The sequence below is a fragment of the Lytechinus variegatus genome, chromosome 8 (genome assembly GCF_018143015.1).
Source record: "Lytechinus variegatus isolate NC3 chromosome 8, Lvar_3.0, whole genome shotgun sequence".
Taxonomy (NCBI): domain Eukaryota; kingdom Metazoa; phylum Echinodermata; class Echinoidea; order Temnopleuroida; family Toxopneustidae; genus Lytechinus; species Lytechinus variegatus.
Genome location: NC_054747.1, coordinates 10,561,270 through 10,584,458, shown reverse-complemented (window position 1 = coordinate 10,584,458; position 23,189 = coordinate 10,561,270). Strand labels below are relative to the sequence as shown.

Below are 23,189 nucleotides of genomic sequence, written 5' to 3'. Positions count from 1 at the left end.
CATAGGTAAGAACCGATGCATGGTAAATTCGGCATGCATATTAATGAAATGGTTGAGCATATTACCATGGTAATTACCCGTTGGGTGGCAAAAGATCCCGTATTGCAACTTTTATGCAACTGGGCCTGTACATTCTTATCCAAACCTGGGCTCCTTTTCATCAAACCAAATTTCGCAATAACAGTTTAAAGCTACTAAAATCATTCGATTTGATTGGCTGATAAAGAACTTGATATAGAAATTGTGCATTTATTATTACACGTCTTAATAAAACCAAACTAGTAAAAAAAAAGGTTATTTGGAAGATGCTGTGGTCATCTTGTAATGATTTAACATCAAATAAAGGCAATGCAAAATGGTAACAAATGGCAACATAGGGGGGACAGCAATATTACGACTAAAGATCTGGCCATCAGAAGGCTCAAACTGAATTTAATGAATACCAAGATTATGCACACAAAGAAATGTGACTTCTGTTCAATAGGAATGTTTTGAAAACTGAAATGTTTGTAATATTACAAAAGATACAAGGATAACTATGTACACATAACAATTTAAAAGTATCAAATTTATAAATGACCTCTAACACTGTGATCTTGTCTCAGCTGAACAAAAATACATGGCATGTTGAAATTCATTTATTGTATAAACAAAGTCAATTATTTAATAAAAAAATCGAAATTATGTTCAGCTTAGTGATTTAGTCCTTTTCTTAATAATGTTGAAAAATAAAAAGTACATAGAAAACTGCAATCAAGTTCCCTTCACAATAACAATGCAGTGTAATAGCAAAGAACACCATTCCGGAAAAGAAAAAGGAGGAAAACAGAGAGAGAAAAAAAAGGGGGGGGGGTTCCAAACCAACAAATTAAAATAAAAATGCTTCAGATTCAGGCTTGAGTTTTAAATCAACCTTGCAAAGTGAAATCTACAAAGGATGAGAAATATCTTGAAATCGGGCAGACCCCAATTTCCCTCAGAAATGTCAAAGTCTGAAAAGTAGGGAAAGCATGAATCAAGTTCAATTTCTATCGGATGAAAACTAAAATGTGCCCCCTTGATCCTGCTTAATCGAACATCAAAAGTGAAACATATCATACATATACATGAAATGAGAGCCAAAATCCTTTCTGCAATGTCAATATGTTTTACTCCAATTGTGCATCGAAGCAATCAAGTTTGAGGGTTTCAATGACAAACAATTCAACAGAAAATGAACATATCACTTGGGGTCTCAAATATCTACATGTATGAGACACAGTTGAGTATGCCTAAGTCAAACTTGTGGAAGTTAAAAACCTCACCGAAGTGAGAGCAATTTCGCATATTAGGGTACACTTCATAAAGATTTACTTCAACAGCAACTTTGCTATCATGGTACATACCATGGTAACAAGGCTCAGCAGCCAATCAAAATCAAGGTTTCCACGGTAGATACCATAATTATAAAGTTACCATAGGTGTCAGTCTTTATGTAATGTCTCCCAGATTATGCAAAACATGTTATTGACCACTTCTAAGTTGACTTTCACATAAATCCAACATACTTCTGAGGTCAAAGGAGACTTGACCTAGGTATACTCTATTGTAAGTTCACTAACATATCACTACAAAAGCTGCATAGACATCAAGTACAACAACAACAACAGCAAATTGAACTATTCAGCATTGAGGTAAAAATATCTAGCACATAGTACTTCTATATAACTCTTTGTAGACTCTGCTAGAAATGCTCTCATAACAGCACAGCTTTATTGCTAAAAAAATAATAAAAAGTGAACAACTATTATATCTATGAGCACTGTATATTTCATTTTTAACGTTGTCCTGAGAGTTTGTGCCTCCTGCGCGACCTGGAGGTCAAAGGTCACAAGGTACGAGTCAAATAACCTTCCTCTTTGGTTGTTGAAATGATCATGACAACAACTGGGTGTCGTTCGAGCAAGCATTCCTGGGGTATTGAAACCTCAAAGGGAAGTCACTTCACATACATTGTAGTTTTGTCAAGTTAATGTAAAAACAGTTATGTTTGGGGCATCCCACTACCAAGAACAAAACCACCTCTGCCCAAGATGAATGGCTGGAAGAGGTTAAGAAGATAAAGCTTTGGCATTTCCTGAAGGTGTCCTGGACCACTTGGAAATACAGTCAACCTGTCTTAGCAACCACCTGCCAATAGCCAAAACATGTCTTCAGAGAAGCCTACTTTAGTGGTGACTAAAATTGTCTTCCACTTGACATGAACATGTGTCATAGAGCTTGACTAGGAAGGCCGTCTCTAGTAGCCTGTTTTTCTGTTTCTCCTATGATGGGCTTATGAGACAAGTTTGACTGTATTCTGTTCTGTTAAGTCGGTCTTCTCCGTCACAGACTAAAGATGCTTCCTGCAGACACAGTTGTACATGGTGGTCTTTATCACATCAACTGGCACTCTGGCAGACTAGATAACGGATATGCTGTCTCTGCCGAAAGTCACGCTGTTTGGAACCAACTGCAGCATAAGTTGTAGCAGAACTTGTTTCCATCTTCCCTGCTTCAGTTCTGCTCATCTAGTTAGGTTCCTTTGCCCTGGAGGGAGTCTTGGCCTCTTCCATTGGGAGTGTTTATTGCAGAAAACTCAGAAAGAAGAGGATTCACTATGGCAAATGTTTTTTGGTACCATAAGTGCAGGATTTCTACCCCTCGTCAAGAAAGAATTTGCAGTCGGAGAATTTTTTTCCTTTTGTGCAGACAACAACTCTGCAAATCATGGCTTCTCAACAGAGGTGTATGCACTAGTTGAGGCACTTCTGGCATTTCCTGGAGCCACAACTGCAAGATATTTTTGCCTCTTCGATCAGTAATCTGTCATCGTAGAAGTGCTGTCCTTTTGTACTAACATCACTTCTGCAAGATGGAGCTCCTACACCGAGGTTTTTTTCCTACTAATTCAGGTACTTGCGACATTTCCTGGCCCCGCAATTGCATGGGATCTTCACTTCTTCAATTGGGAATTTGTAGTCGTACGTCAGCTCCTCCCCTCTAGCGATGCGTCGGCTGGCGAAGATGATGATGTGCTTCTGACCTCCGATCTCGATCACTCGGGAGAAACAATTGGGCTGCAAAAACAAGATAGGATGAAGAACATTTATTCATTTTTTCAGAACTTGGGCACTGGCATGATAACCTGCAGGAATTATAATTCCCTCAACCCTATCTAGTCAGGAGGGGGGGGGGGGGGGGTGGTGGGGGAGGGTGCCTCAGAGAGTAACTCCTGGGCATATAATCTCCCCATATACATCCCAGCCTAGATAGGGTTAAAGCAGAGTAAACTGACCGACACTGTATGGGTGATTCCATACGGGTCGTACGGGACATTTAGAGAACATTTGACAGTTTTTGACAAGAAAAAACAAAATTATTCCAGTAACTATAGGTGGTCATCAACTACTACCAGAGTGTAAGAAAAACCAAGACTTAACATGACTTGAATTCACATCCTGTATAATACAGATGAAAAATAGTAATGTGTCGTACGGACGCAGAAAAAGTGGCTTTTTTAGAAACCTCAAGTTTGTACTCAAAAGTCTGTGAGTTGGGCAGATAAATTTCATAGAAACTGAACTCAAATTGACACTCAATTACCCAAGAACAAACACATTTATAAAAGAAAGCAAAATAAACATTCATGAATAAATAAAGCAAATTATAATTTTCGAGAACATTGTGGCGTACGGGACATTCAAAATGTGTCGTACGGGACATCTCTAAATTGAAGCCAAACTTTCTTACTTTACGTCACTTTGACTTCTTCAATCACATTATTTGGCTGATGATAATGATAATCCCATCAAACTAAGACATTCATTAGGTTAGAAACCACTATTAGGTGAATATTTCTGTCAATATATCATAAACAAAATAATGTGTCGTACGGGACAATTGTGTGTCGTACAGGACACTTGTGTGTCGTACGGGACACTTGTGTGTCGTACGGGACACTTGTGTGTCGTACGGGACACTTGTGTGTTGTACAGGCACTTGCGTGTTGTACTGGACAGCCTGAATAAATAAACATGAACTTTTTATCAATCAGAAGGAGCATTACCCCTAAATTCTTGCTTATTTATGAATAATCTTTTAATAAGCAGTCATTCAGGACAATACAGTTAAGTAACCTCAATATATATAATTGGGAGCAATATATGTTATGACGGGAAATGTAAAAGTGTTCACAGCATTTTTACGAGCTGAAAAACTTCAGGTTTGTGTGAAGTTATATTTTAGGGAACTAATTGATGATTTCCAAACACTATTTAAACAATAAATGAATGAAACTTTGTATAAATTATGGGGCTAAAATGATGATGTTATGATTTTTTTATATAAAATGTATATCTACATGATATATGTCACAACTGTCACTTTTTTGCTTTTTTTTGGTCACAATTTTTTTTTCTAAAGAAATGCGGTTCTGCTTTTTCAAACCCATCTGCATTTCATGAAACCATATGGTTTGTCTTATTTTCTAGATTTTTTTTACAACTTGAAAAAAGTAAGGAGTTTCAATACTGTATATAAAAAATAGTGATCATCAAGGGAAGTCCAAATAGATGATCATGATGATTGATATGTATTTTTTTTACATCTTATAATAATTCCACATTAGCATGCAAGAGGGAGTCATCTTCCAGGCTAGGTTGAAATAATTATAAAAGTTTCTTTTCATGCTCAATGAAAAGAAATTAACCTGCTCTGATCAGTGAAAATCACCAGTTTAGCTGAAGGGATTCACAAAAGAATAAGCCTACATGAAATCAATTAAAATGTTTAGAATCACCTATTTCATGTTCTATGGAGATAAACAAAGTACTTTTTCAGTTCACTTTATGTTAAATCAATTAAATGAATTTAAATATGCCTACTATTTATGGTTTCTGAATCCAAATCCTGCAATTAAATGCATTATTATATTGTGTGTCGTACGGGACATTTTTTAATAGGACAATAATTGAAAAATGAAGGGCGGTAATTAGATCCTTATGGGATAAATCGATCACCCATGGGTCAAACAAAGAGAAACTCATTTTATGAAATTGCATCATCAAAAATAAAATTGTAGGAAAAACTTTTGCATTGTCATGTGTCGTACGGGACATTGCCAAAAATAGGTTCGGAAAAATCAGGGCTGCCCCTATTATGGATCATGAAAATGTTGTAGATATTATTTGGAACCATCAATGATATATTATTCTATTGACCTGCAATATTTTCAATCTTCTCCGACTTTGCAAATAATTGTTTCAGGTGGAATTTGTACTTGACTATTCAATGAGCAAAATTATTGAAAATTTTGAATTCCATTGTTCTCCCCCAAATAACTATATCTGTCTTCACTTTTGGTTAAAACTCATAATTTTCATAAAATTTAGGTATCATAGTAAAATATTACACTACTTATGACTTATTGAAAGCATGTTGAAATTTATGATATTTTTGAAGTTCTAGTGTGGAATCGCCCGTATGTGGTCTCTCATTGACTGTGTGTTATGAAAAGCTAGTCTTGGAAAAATAAGGTTTTGAGACAGCCATCAATAATACAGAGAATGAACAAGCCTATGCTCCTACTTGTATAGGTAAACTAAATGGTTTTTATGAGGAAAGTCCTTGTGTTGCAATTTGGTAACATAATTAATTCAGTATGAATATATCGAGTAATAAATTAGATTATCATTCAAATAGGCCTATACGATAGATTGTTTAGAATGTTGCATCATATAAATGGTCTCTTGAATCCAAATAAATGACCTGCAGATGAACTTGGGACAAGCAAATCAAAGCTAAATGATAGTAGTTGCAGTAAAACACTAGTTTCGTGAGAAAGTCTGTAAAACCAAGGTTAAGTATGACTATATCATCGTGGATCTAGATCTGGTACAGTTACATAAACTGAACTTTGTGAAATCATAAAATCTAAGCTGAAATACGATAACACTGAAGATCACCAACACAGATAGGCACAAGTGGGACAGTGCATTATTATTGCTGGAACCCGATGGAAGTGACCGAATCCGCGCTAATTTTGCTTATTTCTCAGCAATTAAACAATTTCTTCCAGAATCCTTTGGCACATATTTTTTATTCATACAAACAGACTCTTGGGTGGTCATTATATTAGATTCTAGAACTGGAATTTATCTTTAAAGTGTATGAGATTGAATGGTTAGCAGTACTTACATCACACGAATGGTTGATAAAGCGAGCTGCATTGCCGTGGGTGGTAGCATCAACGACATCAAAATCATCAATACGGAACATGTAACATCCAATACCCTGGAGAGACAAAAGGAAAAAAAAAAGTTATTTCATTCCGCCAAATGCAGCACTAGTGGTCTTGTCTAGTAACCTGTGTGCCCCTGTTCTTTGTAACGTTCTCTGTTTTCGTCCTTGTCCAGTTTCTGTAACTTTCTCCGAGCTCAGCTCTATTTTTTCTATAATTATTTGTATCTATCAATGATTACACATAAATTATTTGTTAAGGGCCTATCCACAACAAGCTTTTGCTTTACTTTAGGTCCATCCACTTAGAATCTGCATTTATATTGTAATTATGCATACTATTTCGGAAAGAGTTGTATGTTTTTCTTTGTATTTTGATTGATTTGTGGAAAATAAATAAATGAAATGAAATAAATTATCCATGAAAAGCAGACATTTTTAAATTTTATTTCCATGTTAATTCAAGTTATCCTATGTAGTATATTTCTATCATGAGCCCTCAATATCACAATTTTTATAAACACTGCTATGAAGAAATTCCTTCATTCTTCTCAAAACACCATGAAATGTTCATCAGGGCCCCGTCTTACAAAGAGTTACAATCGATCCAATCAATCGTAACTCTATGGAAATCCATCAGTGTCATAATTTTTTCTGAAGGAAATTTGCAAAATGTCCTTTGTAAACAAAGGAGATCACACCAAATTGTCAAGAAATCAATGAATTTATGGATATACATTCATATCTAGATTTTTTTGTTAATAAACATGCACTTAATACGTTGGCTTTGCTGGCTTTCCATAGTTGCGATCGATTGGATCAATCGCAACTATTCGTAAGACAGGGCCAGATTGGTGTGATGATATAAGAAAAGGTTTTCTTTCAAAAAAAATATTAAAAAAGGAATCTAAAATGCCTTCATTGTGAGTGACAACTTTTTTTGGTCATTTTTATCTGGGGGGGGGGGGGCATGAAATGCCCTTTATTTGTAAATGACTTCCCGTCATTTTTGAAGGTGGGGGGGGGGTAGGATTGTAAAATCTTTTTGGAAAAAACAGATCCCTTAAAAAAATCTGTATCCGTGGCTGAATGGCTTCACTGTGATAAGAGGAGCTCTTACCTTGCTCTCGTAATATTTCTCTCTCTTATCGGTAAGGATTGACCTGATGACTGTACCGCTGTACTCAATCACCATCTCACCGGCCTCAATGGGGCGGCGACAATATAGACCACGCCCATGGATACTAGACCTGTTTTGGGACAAGAAATAGGATAATTAATGCGAATATGAAATTAAGAGGTCAGATTAACATGCACGACACCTAGATTGTAAATGTAGCTTAGGTAGCAGTATGTTTAACTATTTACTGTGATGATTAACAGGTATGTAGCAGTATGTTTAACTACTTATTTTGTAACAAAACCCTTTTCTCTTTCTTTCTCTTTTTCTTTGCTTGTCAAATTTGTCCTGGACCAAAATGACATACATTTTTAGCAAAATCCTTTTTCGGGGTTTTGTCAAATTCAAACCAACACCCCCTGTGCAAACAACCATTCCAAGGGCACTGGAAAGTATACCTTGGACCTCTCTGCTCACACAGAAGCTAACCTAGGTTATTCATTGTAAATATGCTGGCATTCAACCAGAAGTATAGTCACATATATTTTACCTGTATACACCGACGGCTTCCTTAGCTGTTTGTTTCAGATGTCTGAACCTCATTGCCATAGGCAGATCCTGAAGGCTCGTCGCTCTCCTAATATCAAAAATATAAAGCAATCAAATTGATAGGGATTGTGGCACCTTGTGAGCAGCTGATTTTCAAAATTCTCGAACCAATATGAAACATGTGTACGAGTGCATGTATTTGTCCTCAAAAAGCCTGAAACACATCACAATACAGGATGGAAACTACACTTTGGACACAAGTAGCAATTAATTATCCCGATTTTGATACCGGTCTCTGAGACGCATTTAGCTTATGCCAAGTTTTCTCAAATTCAAAGAGTCTGTTGGCTGTGTTGACTGCCTTTTGTTGTGTATAACTCCTATGAACATAACATCAAAGACCTGCCAACCTTCTACAAAAAGAAGGTTGGCAGAAGAAGGTTTTCTTAGAACGAAAAAAAAAGGAGAATATTACAAAAAATTTGTCTCAACGTAACAATTGCAAGCCTGTTGTAGTGAGATCGGTAAAAAAACATGTGAAATGACGCTACTTGAAAACTTGATAATTGACCCTTTCAACCGTATTCGCAGGCAAGAATTTACTTGTTCTTTTCATGCAACAAGTTACTGGCCCGACAGTGATTTTTTACCGGTCTGGGACCGTCGGACGGCTCTAGTGTCACACGCTGTGTGTGATACATACTCCATGATCAGAAATTTTAAAAACATGTAACAAATCACACAAAAATAGTATTAACATATTCATAGCAAAAAAGAGGAACAAATACTCTACACAGGGAACGGTTGGCATGTCTAATATTATTGGCTACACTGTAAAATCAGGGGGACTCGAATTATATTTTGATGGGGGTGTGCCTAGCCATGCCACATGGCTAGCACGGTGGTAATGTATGGAGAGATTTGTGAAACTGTGCATACAGCTAGCTTTACGGTGCTTGCACTGGACAATATTGGCAGGGCTGGGGAACGGGGACATTTCGTAACAGTTGTCCTGTAAGCGGGGCAGGCGGCTTCTGAACAATTAAGTAATTCGAAAGTGAGAGCAATTATGCATTTTAGGGTGCATTAGACAAAGAGTCACAACTTCAGTAACTTTGCTATCATGGCAACTACCATGGTAACAGAGCTCAGCAGCCAATCAAAATCAAGGTTTCCAGGGTATCCCTTCCGAAAGAGGGGGCCATCAAAGTGGCACGTCCCCGTACCACCGATGTATGTGAGTGCCCCCCCAGACTTTATCTAATTTACCTCGATGATTTATGCTGGATGTCGGAGGACTCATCCTGCTGCTCAACCTCACTGAAGATTGGTCGGTTACGATGATGAGAAGCGAGGAAGTTAAAGATGTCAAAGGTCGAAGTTCGCTTGAAGACCTCTGCCCTGGCACAGCCATGGGGGTTAACTGGAGGCTCCTGATAGGAGAAAAAAAATTACAAAGACCATATCACAATGAAAGAGTAAACTAATGGAGTGCTTATATCATTAAACAAAAGTGAATGTAGAATGTGTCTGATGAACTCGGTAAAAGGTGCTTAACTACCCTCATATTTCACTGAGCATCATTTACATGTACAATTTTATCCTGTTGTTCTGGTATGTCTTCTACTCTGGAGCTTGTCTTATTCTTCATTTCTTTCCTATCTTTTCCCTTTTACATTGCTTCCCAACTTCTGTTTACTAATTTGCCCTTACTCCAAGTCTATTGCTCCCTTTTGTTCTTCTCTTGTATCATTGTTTTTTCTTGTATCAGGATACCTGGCCCGTAGAGCTGCTTAAGGATATAGATAATGACCCCCCCCCCCCGCTCTTCGGCCGTACAGGGTTAAGATTGCTTTGAAACAATTTGAGGAGTCCCCCATTACTTACATCATCTTCTGGCGTTTCCTCATGCTTGTGGAACTTGAACTTGTAATTATGGCAGTTCCCTGCTCCGTAGAGCTGCTCAAGGAGATAGATAATGGCTTCGTGTGTGATACCAAGCATCTTCATACCTTTCACCCCTAAAGAGGGAGAGAACATGGAGAAACAATAATTTTTTATTTTTTTATATTTATTTATTCACGTCCATTAAAATACATTGAGCATACAAAAAACATCAAAAATACATAAAAAACAAGGAAACAAAGACACATAGCAAGATGCAAGAAAGATTTTAGAAAAGGGCTAAGAATGTATAAGGATAATTACAGCACATGTATAAAAAATGAACATGAAATGGGAAACTGCAAAAGAACAAAGCAAATGTTCTGTCGAGGCAGTCCCTATGGACAGTAAAATATAAAATTCAAGACTTGTACTGATAAATTAAACATATAATAATTAGGAAATATGATGGGATAAATTAAATTAAGATGTTTGATGGTTGAAAAGAAAGTTTTTCAAATTTTTCAATAAGAAAAAGAGTTGCAAATGCATCATATAAAGGAAATCTGCACCTGATCCAACCCCCCCCCACCCTAACAACCTATTTCCATACTTGTATCTTCTAAAGTTATGCACTAAAATGATGGGAAGCTGAGAAATTTTCAGAATTTTGTTCACATTGCATGTTTCTTATATTTACTATGGTGTTTCCTCATGCGATAAGAAAACTATTTAGCTATCATTCCTAGACATTTATGAATGATACAAGTAAAATAAGCTGTTAACAAATTTTCGGCATTACTCCTATTTGTTTAAGATCAGTATGCTCGATCTGTAATGAAAATCATAAGATCCGTATGCTCGATCTGTAATGAAAATCATAAGATCAGTATGCTCGATCTGTAATGAAAATCATAAGATCAGTATGCTCGATCTGTAATGAAAATCATAAGATCAGTATGCTCGATCTGTAATGAAAATCATAAGATCAGTATGCTCGATCTGAAATGAAAATCATAAGATCATAAGTCGGAAAAAATTGGAACCAGTGGGATTCGAACCTGCCATCTACTGCTTTCCGGGCAGCGACTCAACCACCAGGCTATAAATAAAATAAGCTGATAAATGGAGGGTCCAATGTTAAAATTTTTTGTATTGTCTGGCGCTCCATAGTATAAACGCAACTTTAGACCAGGGGCCCGTAACACAAAGCTTAGCGATGATAGCAACTATGAAAGAACACTTTTCATTGGTTCCTGGTCAGTATTTTGAACTAAATGCGCAAGTAACAATGATCTTGATTGGTCAGTCCAATTAGCAATTGATGGCTAAATCTTTGTGATACGGAGCCAAGAGTTTGAATAAACACGAGTTCAGATACAGACCATTGAGTTTTGATTGAGTGGGCAGATATATTTTATGCCATGACAGCTTGACTTACCATCGAAGGATAAATGTTTCATCCTTGTATTAGTGCGTAGCTCACCGACCCTCTCCACCACCCGACCCCACGCTTCCTCCATCGTCTCAGCCCTCGTCTCGAACCCATCGTCGCTCCGTATCTCAAACATCAGATGAGGTCGGTTGGACGGCCTGCGGGGCGTGGTACTGGGGCCACGCCTCTTCTCCTGCTCCATCAAGGTGAGGAGTAGGGAGGGGCTATCGTCATGGTAATCGGGCTGGCCGAGGTTTGGCATGGCGGCAAGGAATGCATCTTCACCCGACAGTCCTATCGCAGGAAATGAGGGATGAAACGTTTGACTTATTTTAATACATGATTTTTTGTGTGAAAAATTACAAAAGAGCCCGAAATGCGCGTGCGCAGTCAATTATGTTTTGCGAATGATGCTCTTGCAGTATTTGGTAAATTTGATGCAATAAAATTCAATTTTCTTTTATTTTTCTTGCCAAAAGAAACATATAAAGTCAAGCTTGTATATTTAGTAAATACTGCATGTGGCAGACAAGAATAGAGGTTTTCATTACATGCAGGTGGTCTTTATGAACAGGTTCCTGCCACAAAAGTTTCAATGGGGGATACCACTCCGGGGAAATTCAACCTATAGTCTTTATAAACAGGTGTCCTGATGAAAAGTTGATCTCTCTAAAGCAGCTTTGACTGCACATGTAATTCATTAATGAATAAAAATTGACAAGAAGGTCCATCCTTTAAAATGTCAATTCTAATTTCTATAATATTGTCCTGAACTGCAGGTATTCATGCATTCTAATTCAAAGGTGAATTCAGGAGAATGTAAGATTTTTAAAGGGGGTGGATTTACTGATTTATTTGCAGCAGAGGGGGCCGCTGTTTATGCAATAGAGATGACATCTTTGCTTCTTTTTTTTTCAAGATGAGGCTCTACATAAACATATTATTTATCAACCTGTTAAGACTGTAAATAAAGGTTTAAAAGCAACGGCTACAGACTTTCCGGAAATGATTAGAAAAAAGTGTTACCAACCTACTGATATAATTTACAAGATTGTCTATTTCTCCTGTTTACACATACCAAAATCTGTACAATCTGTAAATTACAGTAATCTATGCTGTATGTATGACCTACATGTAATGGCTTAAAGGGGAAGTTTACCCTGAAGAAAACTTTGTTGTAAAAATAGCAGAAAAAATAGTAAAAAATATTGGTGAAGGTTTGAGGAAAATCCGTTAGAGTAAGAAAGTTATTAGAGTTCAAAGTTTTGGATTTGTGACGTCATAAACAAGCAGCTGCCCCATGTGTTATGTAATATAAAATGCATGAATTTCAAATTGTGTATGGTTCCTGATGACTTAATTTTGTTTTCTATTCATGATCGGGTGTGAAATGATTTGTCTATTGATATACAAAAGGTACAGTGAAAACCATTTTCATTTTTCTGAGAAAATGACATTTCATTGATTTTTTACCATTCGCTATGTAGGAATGCTGCTCGCATATGACGTCACAAATCAAATAATTGAAATTCTAATAACTTTTTAATTATTTGATGAATTTTTCTCAAACCTTCGGCAATATTTTTTATTATTTTTTCTGCTTTTTTTACAATAAACTTTTTGTTAGGGTGAACTTCCCCTTGAATAAATTCACAGGGTATGAAATATGATCTGGGATTACTCACCAGCGAAAGGATCAAAATTGGTGCTGGAATTCCAACTTGACGAAGCATCAGAACCTTTGGATTTCTTCTTGGACATCTTGATCGCAGATTTGCTGCTTCTGGGTTCGTCCACACCGAAGGTCGGGTTCTTGACACGTGCCCTTGACGAGTTGGTTGGATTCTTCATCCTCACGGGTGACTTGACCGATGGTGGTTTGACCAACTGCAACTTGACAGGCGGCGATTTGGCCAGTGGGGATTTGACAGGAGACGGACTATGGACATTGTTTGGTGTATCCTCGTTTTCATCGTCTTCATTCTTCAAATTGCCGTAGGAATCGAACCAGACCTTGACCTGATGAGGGGTTTTCCGTCTCTTGCTGGCTCCACCAGGCTTCTGTCTCGCGTACAAGTGCTCAATATGGAATGGAGATGATTCGCTATAACTATCGAGTTGAACTACTGCAGGCTGTTGTGGGAAAGGTTGAGAAAGTGAGGTGATGAGCCCTGAGATGGAGTTGTCCAATGGGGAGGTCGGCACGAGAGGACTGACTGGAATGATACGAGGGGGACTGGGTGTGAGCGAGGAAGCACTTGGTGTCATCTGGCCCATGGATGACTGAACCCCAGCCTGCTGGAGGATCGTCTGTAAGGTCTGGAGGGTTGGTGATGCCATGATGGCCGGATGCGTTTGGTTGATGAATGGTGTCACTTCTGGACTGACAGCACCTCTATGTGGCATACCAAGGTTTTGGAGCAGACCTGTCTGCGGGTAGGACTGTTGCATCATTCCTGATAAAACACTGGCTTGCTGCATCTGAGCACCCTGATATGACCTTTGAAGGATAGAAAGGTATTGTTCCTGAGCGGAACTGGTAAGAGTACTAGAAGCAGCTGTAGAGGTGATCACCGACAGGACATCAGCAGAGCCTGAAGTGCTAACAATGGTCGTTGCCACTACTGTTGTACGGGGTAGATGTTGGAAACCTTGAGAAGTTGGCATTCCATGAGATGAAAGGACACTAGTAGCAGCATTGGGCATGACGTTGGACATTGGTTGTACAGTCATTGACATGGGCTGTCCAGCAACATTCGCAACACTACCCTGTATCTTCTGTTGAAACGAGGATTGCAAACCGGCACTTATTTGCTGTGAAACACCCGGACCATTGACTAATTTGGCATCAGTACTAGATTTCAGAGTATAGCCCTCCCACACAACTGGACTACTTCTTGAGAATGGTCCTCTTGTCCTTGCCTGTCTGGTGTTATTGTGCTGCACACCAGGGATACGGTTTAAATTTGGTCCCCGGAACCTTGGGCCCACTGTAGGATTCCTGACACTTCTTGGACCATTCCCATAGATGACTTCATTTGTAGTAACATCTTTGCCAATGATCATCTTCTTTGTTCCTGTATTGGACTTGGTCTGAACACAGAAGATCTTCTGATTATTGTTGGGCAGGTCAGAAGCTCCCTGAGTGGATTTGCTGAAAATATCCCATGGTGTCTGGACAGGCAACTTAGGCTGAGGTGATTTAGCTTCAATGGACAGAATTTTTGGTGGTGGTGGATCATTGGATATGCTCTCATCATCTTCCGTTGACTCAACATCACTGCAAGTCATAACATCAGAAATGGCTCCTGTCACAGGATCTATCTTCACAGAGATTCTCACCTTTTTTTTAGAATGTTGGTTCTTCTTCGGAGACTCACTGGAGAAATCTACTTCCTGTGACTGCTCTGGCTCTGCAGTCAATGCAACTTTCCCTTGTATCACTGCTGCCTCGTCTGGCACGGCACTGTCTTGCTTGGATGCACCAACGTGCCTACCCTCCATTCCATCTCCAGGGGTTCCAGGAGTAACCGCAGACTCTTTATTGGAATTCATTTCTCTTTCTTGGGTGCCAAGACCCGAGTTGCTGTCCATTTCTTTTTCACCTTCTACAGGCTGCTCTCCAGGTTTTAATCTCTTGGCAGAGCTTCTTGTCCTCAATCTTGGAAGCTGCTCCTCCGAATCTTGTTGCTCCTCATCAGATGTACTTGTTAATTCACTTCTTGTTCTCTTCTTGCTGTCATCATCACCACATTCATTAGGATCAGGAATTTCATCCTTTTCTGTTGGCTGATCCGAGAGCATCGTGCGTTTCCTTTTAGGCATGGCTTCATCTCCAGGTTTTCCCTCTTCAGACACTCTATCACCACCAGAACTGTCTCTACCGCGTTTTCTAGCTTCACTTTGTTCCCTCGAAAGACCTTGTTCGATAGCATTGTATTCAGACTTCCTCGGTCTCCCTCTTCCTCTGTTGTTTTGAACTACGTTCTTGTTTTGAACTACTGGAGTGGGATACTTTCTTGGCCTTCCTCTTCCTCTCTTCTGAACGATCTCTGTTTCTTGCTCGTCGTCATCGTCCTCAAGCTCTGCTGCAATGATTTCCTTTATTCTTGAACTTGATTTCCTGGAGAGTCCCCTTGTTCTCATTGGTCTCCCTTCAACCTCTTCAGCCTCAATATGATTCAGTGTCCCGCATTCCTTTTCAGGGCTCCATATAGAATCAATGGATTTCTTCGGACGTTCTCTCCTGCCTTTGACAGCCTCATTCTCTTTCTCCTCTTGATCACCAACAAACTCATCTTGCTGACTGACAAGATAGGACCTTTTTCTTTGGTTTGATCTTGGGCTTTTTAGAATTTCATCTGAGGACAGCCGTCTTTTACCATCATTGCCATCACCATACTTCCTGATAACAGCTTTTTCATCTTGTCCTTCTAGAAATTCTTGATCAGGGATAGTATTCTCTTCTTGTGAGAACACCTGGTTGTCTGTATCCCCGCTGTCAGCAATTCTCAGTAATCTTGAAGAAGTTGTTCGCATGGGATACTTTTTTCTGCCTCTGTGACCAACATCCAGAACATCTAATTTTGAGGATGAATCGTCACTTTCCACAACATCTGAAGAACTGTGACGTGTCCTCCGTTTAATCTGATCAGGGTTTTTGAGAGAACCTGCTAAATGCGAGTCGTCTCCATTTGGCAGCACATGGTGAAACCTTTCAGAGGAGAGATCAAGGCCTGCGAGCCTGCTGCTTCTCCTTTTCTTAGTCTCATCGGTCTTTTCTTCAGGAATTAAATCTTTATCTTCTAACATATCATCTACTACCTTCCCCAGAGATTTTTGCTTTGTTTCCATGAAAGACTTGAAAGCATTAGCAAATTTAGGGCTGTCAAACTTCTTAAACAGATGTCTTGATGTGGTAGGAGACACAATATTTTCAGTCTTCTTTGACTCATTCTTGACAGGATCACTTTCTTTAGCATCTCTGTGACATCTATAGTTAAGATCAGAAGCGAATGCAGACAGAATAGGTTCTCTTTCCTGTGTTCTAGGACTCTTCCGATTATTGTTGTTTTTCTTTCCCAGTGAATTTGATAACGATGATGCAAGTGCCTTGAAGATAGACTCATGTTCTGGGTCTGAACTTAGGCGTCTTGGAGGTGTTCTAATGCCAGCCACCACCGGTTTGGTACCATCTGAGACATTCTGTGATCGTGATCTCTGGGATGCAACTATCCCCATGATATCTTCTTCCCCTACCCCCTGCATTCTTAATTCTTCTGTCAAGTTTTTAGAATTGAGACCGACTTCAAGGACTTCAGCTTTGCCTTCAACGCGGTGGTTCAGTGAGAGCTCTTGGTTTTCATAATGCCCTTCGTCATCAATATTGATTCCTTTATTTTCAGATTGCACCAATCGGGCAGCTGCAAATGTCTCTGATGAATCACCTGTTTCCTTTTGTTTTGTCTTGTGTTCAGTAAGGTCTTCTAATATTCTTTCTACATGCTTGACAGGATCAGAAGCTGAAACATCACTATCACCATCAAATGGTAATTCCGGAATATGACCAGTACTGATATGAGTATGCCCATGTCCCACTACTTTCTCATTTTGTTCTGCTGACGCCATTTTCAAACATGTATTATCCTCATTTACAAGTGATGTTGGAGATTGTTCAGGAATGCAACCAGAATCAAGTTCCCTCAATGGCTCTCTAAGATCTGTCACTTTAGAGTTTACATTTTTAACATCGCTCACATTCTCTTCTTGTAAATGATCTTGTCTTGTGTCCTTTGGAAGTTCATGGTAAACATCAGTTGGTGTATCAACTTCAGGTCCAGTTATGTCTTCCTGTAAGGCGTGAGATGGTGACTGAGAACTTGTCAAGTCTCCAAGTCTTGGATCTGGTTCTTCTAATCTCGGGATGGGTTCAACCTCCTCATCACTGCTTAAATCTTGTACCTCATGACAACCATCTTCAGGGTTCGATAAACTGTCATCATCTGGAAACCCTGTCAAAACATTGTCAGAACTGTCTGGTAGAGATTCTTTGGGTGTGTTTTCATCTTGGACAGGCAGATGAGGACCTGGTGAACATGCTGGATATGAATCTTGCCTCTCGATACCATTGGAATGGTTCAAAACATCTGCACTGCTCGTTGAGTTGGAAGATATTGATACAACATCAGCACTAAGTTTAGTAGAAGGCTGTGTTGTTGAATCTGAGACAGCGGCACTTTCCCCTGGACAATCGATTACTGTTATTGGATTGTTACTGATGGTGCTGCTAGTCGGAGTGACTGACGTGGCATCAGAGTCAACTGCTGCAGGAGACTGAGTTTTGGAATCTTGCACAAATGTTTCTTCTTCTGAATGAGGAGTAAAGGCATCTGTCTGTTTAGTGAGTGTGCTGCTACTGGAGGCGTCTACGACAACATCAGTCTCCAGTTCTGTTAAAGTTTGAGCTGGTTTAGGAGATTGAGATGAAATAATTCCTACAGTAATATCTTCAGGATAATGAGTAAGGCTGTCATCCTGTTTACTGCATGTGCTGCTTATGGAGGTGGCTTCCACAGCATCTATTTCCAGCTCTGCAGGAGATATGGAACTACTTTCTCCAGGAGACTGCGTACGGATATCTGCCCGTTCATTGAGGGTGCTACTAGTGGATATGACTACCATGTCATCATTGTCATCTGCTGCAGGAGATTGAGATGAAACAGGAGATATATGAAGGGGATCTTGTGCAAATGTTCCTTCTTCAGGAAGGTTATCTGCTGGTTCAGCGAGGGTGCCGCCAGTGGAGGTGCCTACAATGAGGTCACTATCAGGTTCTGCATGAGACTGTGCTGGTATGGGAGATTTAGTTTGCAAATCCTCTAATACAGGTCTTCCTTCAGGACTTTCAGTATGGCCATCTCCTTGTTTGCTGACGGTGCTGTGGCAGGAATCTTGATCGACTACCATGGCATCTGTATCAAGTTCTACAGAAGATGGAGCAGACATATCTTCTGCATTTGGTTCAGCAGCAGCTGCTATGCCCACACAATGGGCTACTGAGGAATCATCCATAATATTAATTTCTATGTGTTGCATTTGTTCTTCTCCAGACATTTTTACTACCTTTTCATCTTGACCACTAGTACCATCATTCTCTGCTCCTGAAGAAAGTGGTGGCAAGTCATCTTCTCTAAGTACATCAATAGAATGTCCTTGCTCTTGGGAAATGTTTGCCACTTTTGTTTCTTCATCACGAGTACAATTACCTTCTCCTCTGACTGGACTCTGTGACGGCTCCACCCCATCTACTGGTTGACATACCGTATCATCTAAGTTAGACATGGACTGCTCCTCATTAAATGCACCTATAGCTATTTTGTCATCAAATGAAACTATATCAACTTCATTATTCTGTTGCTGTACTGGAAGGGAGGTCTCCTCAATCAATTTTGTCTGTTCAGTTGGAGATTTTTCTTCTGAATAATCAACCAACCCTGTTTCCAATGTCTGCTCTTTGGAAGAACTTTGCAGTGATGACTGACTGGCATCTCCTAAAGGTATTTCTGCCTCATTCGTCTCTTCAGACCCATCGACATCAGCCTGCACAGACGGAAGGTCCATCTTTAACCCATGCCCATCTGCTTGGTCCTGAGCTCCATCTATACAATCTTTTTCAGTATCCCTTGGTTCTTCTGGCTCGGCAATATGAATGATTGCGGAGCAGTCAGGTATATTACTGCCATCTTCACTTGTTTTAACTTCTTCAAGAGTCTCTTTGTTGATACTCAAGCTGGGGATGTTAGTCGCAGCTTCATCATCTGTTAAGTTACCTTCAGGAGTAATTTCAATGTCCATGTGTTGTTGTTGAACAAGGAATTCTGGGTTTTCTGGAACATCACATTTTCCTTCAGTGAGCTTAAGAGGCTCTTTGTTTTGGCAGACACTCTCCAGTACATCAGTTTCCGTAATTGTTTGTTCATTTACAGGGGTGCTTTCTCTAATTTCCGGATGGGCACGAACAGTCATTTCTGAGGTTGCCTCCCTGACAGGTTCTTCACATGATGCTTCAGGTACGACACTTGAAGTGGAACAAGCTTCCATTCTCTCTGGAGTTGTACGGGAAGAATGATCTATTTGGTCTATAAGTCCATCATTCTGGACAGTTCTAACATCATTGGATTCATCTGCAAGATCCTTGGTGACTGGAATTTGTTCTGAATCACAGTTGGCAAGACCAGGAACATTTCCTTCTCTGGAAAGTTTTGAGTTATCACATTTTTCCTTTAAGTCCATGACCTCAGGGCTTTCATCCCACGGTTGATCACTTGACGATGAGTCCTCACCACTTGGACTGATGGAGAGTGAAGGAAGTGCCAAAATTTGGCTTGTTCCAGGATCACTTCCCGGTTGATCAGGTGCTTGGGGTACACTTTCTGACAAAACACCAGAAGTTTGAGGATTATCGAAAGAGTTCCTGCTGCTAGAACAAGGTGTTGTGCTCCTAGAGATTTCTGAGGTTGCTTCTGAAGAGCCGTCTTCAGACTCTGTATAGTTCTTTTCATGTTCTTCCAAAGGAAGTTTCACTAACTTCAAAATGGGCACCTTCTTTGGGCTAATCAAAGGCGATTCTGGTCTTCTTACCTCAGTCTGGTCATCTACTGGCACAGAGGTGTGAGAAGCATCTAAAGTATCAGAAAATTCTGAAGAATCTGATGTGACAATAGAGGCCAACTGCTTGTCCTTGATGTCTACTAACTTCACATATGGCACCTTTTGGGGGCTGATTAATGGTGAATCTGGTCTTTTAACCTCTGCATGCTCATCCACAGTAACAGAAATGCTTGGATCACTTGACTTTTCAATATCATCATTGTTTCTTACATCAGCCAAAGTTTCAGTGATATCTACATTGTGGTCAATGCTTCCCTCCACTCCTACTTCTTCAGATTTTTCAACCATGTCCATGTTTAATTCAGGAGTATGCATTTCTTTAGAACCAGATGGCATATCTGACTTGGCAGTTTGAGGTGCTTCTACAGGAGGGGTACTGGTTTCTCCTTGCAGATCTTTACCCGCGTCTGAAACTAAATCCACCATGTCCAAACTTGCAGAATCTCCTGGTGGAAGCAACTCAGGTTTATCCGTTGGTAGGAGCTTTTCTCCAGCCTCAGATAACTCGCCCAAGTCTCCATCGGAGTTCAGACCATCAAGGTTGCCAAGATCAGCCATCATGTCCATGATGCCATCGCTGTCTAGACCAGAATTCAGATTCGCATCAAGGTTCAAGGAATCTAGGATACCATCATCCATCTCAAACAGCGAAGACGTTGCGGCCAGTGCATCCGCTGCATTCTGGATCTCACTGACCGTCTGAGACCCTGCAAGAAGTGCCGCAACCTGATCAAGAGCCATTGCAGCTTCGTTGCTCTCCTTTGTGGCTTCCATGAGAGCATCAGTGAGGAGGTCTGTATCATCCTCATCCTGTAAGGTGGACTTCCTGCTGAAGGGATAACTGCCTGGGCTGTGTTCTGTGGTATGGTTGATCTCCTGAGGGGTCGTAGGGGAGGTCAATGGATTCACCTCAATGATGCGCATGGTATAGATACACCGCCTGCATGGATCCATTGTACTCCAGTACACTCTTGAACAGCTGCAAAGAAAGGGGAAAAAATAGACATTTGTCATACAGAAAGTTAAATTTGCCTTGTTCATATAAGTCCTAACATGAAAAGTTGTTGCATTTTATACTCAATCAATGTAAACTGCTAAACAGACAATAAAGGGATGTCAGTCAGTCAGATCTACTCACTGAGCCAGAAATGAATGGACAATTGTGAAAGGCCATACATATGCAGCAAAATATAAAGCATTGGAAAGCCCGGAATGGGAAGTTGCCAGAGACTTAAATTAGGCAAAAGCCTGAAGACTTGCACCTCTGAAAGTCAATAGGTGACCCACCACCTCCAACCAACAATAAGGTTCTTTGGCAAAAAGCAAAATCAGTCATTTTATCTTCAAAACAAACATATTCCCAAGAGTAATTATTGATCTTTATATAGTAAAAATTCAAGTTGCAAAATTGAATAGAAAACCGGATACAAGAGTTTTTTTGGCAATCCATTTAGTGGACTACCTGGCAGTTTCACTGAAGATTGAACAGTGAGTATATCTCATGCTTGTGTAAACCCTGAAATCCAAATATTGTTGTCTCCTAGCTTTTTAAAGGTCAAGTCCACCTCAGAAAAATGTTGATTTGAATCAATAGAGAACAAGTGGAATGCCTCTGGCCGTCTCACCTGCATCACGCGGTTCAATATAGCAGCAGTGCTGACTTTGAATACTACTCTAACTCGCACAAGATGTTCAGTGATACATGGTTACTCTTATGTCCACTTTTTATGAACTAGACCAATAAACTTACAGAGATATGATGGTTATTCAACAAAAAACACCAACATGGCCAAAGTTCATTGACCTTACATGACCTTTGACCTTGATCATGTGACCTGAAACTCGCACAGGATGTTCAGTGATACTTGATTACTCTTATGTACAAGTTTCATGAATCAGATCCATAAACTTTCAAAGTTTTGATGGTAATTCAACTGATACACCCACTTCGGCCAAAGTTCATTGACCTTTGACCTTGGTCATGTGACCTGAAACGCGCACAGGATGTTCAGTGATATTTGATTACTCATATGTCCAAGTTTAATGAACTAGACTAATAAACTTTCAAAGTTATGATGGTAATTCAACAGATACCCCCGATTTGGCCAAAGTTCATTGACCCTAAATGACCTTTGACCTTAATCATGAGACCTGAAACTTGCACAAAATATTCAGTGATGCTTGATTACTATTATGTCCAAGTTTCATGAATCAGATCCATAAACTTTCAAAGTTATGAAGGGAATTCAACAGATATCCCCAATTCGGCCAAAGTTCATTGACCCTAAATGACCTTTGACCTTGGTCATGTGACGTGAAACTCATGCAGGATGTTCAGTGATACTTGATTAACCTTATGTCCAAGTTTCATGAACTAGGTCCATATATTTTCTAAGTTATGATGACATTTCAAAAACTTAACCTCAGGTTAAGATTTCAATGTTGATTCCTCCAACATGGTCTAAGTTCATTGACCCTAAATGACCTTTGACCTTGGTCATGTGACATGAAACTTTGATAGGATGTTCAGTAATACTTGATTAACCTTATGGCCAAGTTTCATGAACTAGGTCCATATACTTTCTAAGTTATGATGTCATTTCAAAAACTTAACCTCAGGTTAAGATTTGATGTTGACGCCGCCGCCGCCGTCGGAAAAGCGGCGCCTATAGTCTCACTCTGCTTCGCAGGTGAGACAAAAATCAGACAAGCACAATGCTGAAAATTTCATCAAAATCGGATGTAAAATAAGAAAGTTATGACATTTCAAAGTTTCGCTTATTTTCAACAAAATAGTTATATGAACAAGCCAGTTACATCCAAATGAGAGAGTCGATGATGTCACTCACTCACTATTTCTTTTGTTTTTTATTGTTTGAATTATACAATATTTCAATTTTTACGAATTTGACGATTAGGACCTCCTTGCCTGAAGCACAAAATGTTAAAATAATGGAATTCCACGTGTTCAGGGAGGAATGAAACTTCATTTCACATGACAATGACGAGAAAATAAAAATATTTCATATAATAAAATACAAAAGAAATAGTGAGTGAGTGATGTCATCAACTCTCTCATTTGGATGTAGCTTGCTCGTTCATATAACTATTTTGTTGAAAATAAGCGAAACTTTAAAATGCCATAGCTTTCTTATTTTACATCCGATTTTGATGAAATTTTCAGTGTTATCTTTGTAGAATTTTTCTCTTTTTATTCAAATAAAGTTTTTGTTGGAGTGGACTTGTCCTTTAAGCTCTCGTCTAGTTTCCTCT

General features: G+C 39.4%; 1 protein-coding gene across 1 annotated transcript in view; it reads right to left on the bottom strand.

The window, feature by feature from the left end:
• The window catches only part of LOC121419962, a 51,882-nt gene continuing 28,693 nt past the window's right edge, over positions 1–23,189 (bottom strand). Inside the window, exons 21-28 of the mRNA XM_041614466.1 lie at positions 12,932–20,895; positions 11,253–11,540; positions 9,815–9,948; positions 9,197–9,360; positions 7,929–8,015; positions 7,379–7,508; positions 6,217–6,312; positions 1–3,098 (exon numbers count right to left, since the gene is read on the bottom strand). Of these exons, the coding sequence (XP_041470400.1) occupies positions 2,925–3,098; positions 6,217–6,312; positions 7,379–7,508; positions 7,929–8,015; positions 9,197–9,360; positions 9,815–9,948; positions 11,253–11,540; positions 12,932–20,895 (9,037 nt within the window). The 3' untranslated portion in view covers positions 1–2,924. The remainder of the gene's footprint in view (positions 3,099–6,216; positions 6,313–7,378; positions 7,509–7,928; positions 8,016–9,196; positions 9,361–9,814; positions 9,949–11,252; positions 11,541–12,931; positions 20,896–23,189) is intronic.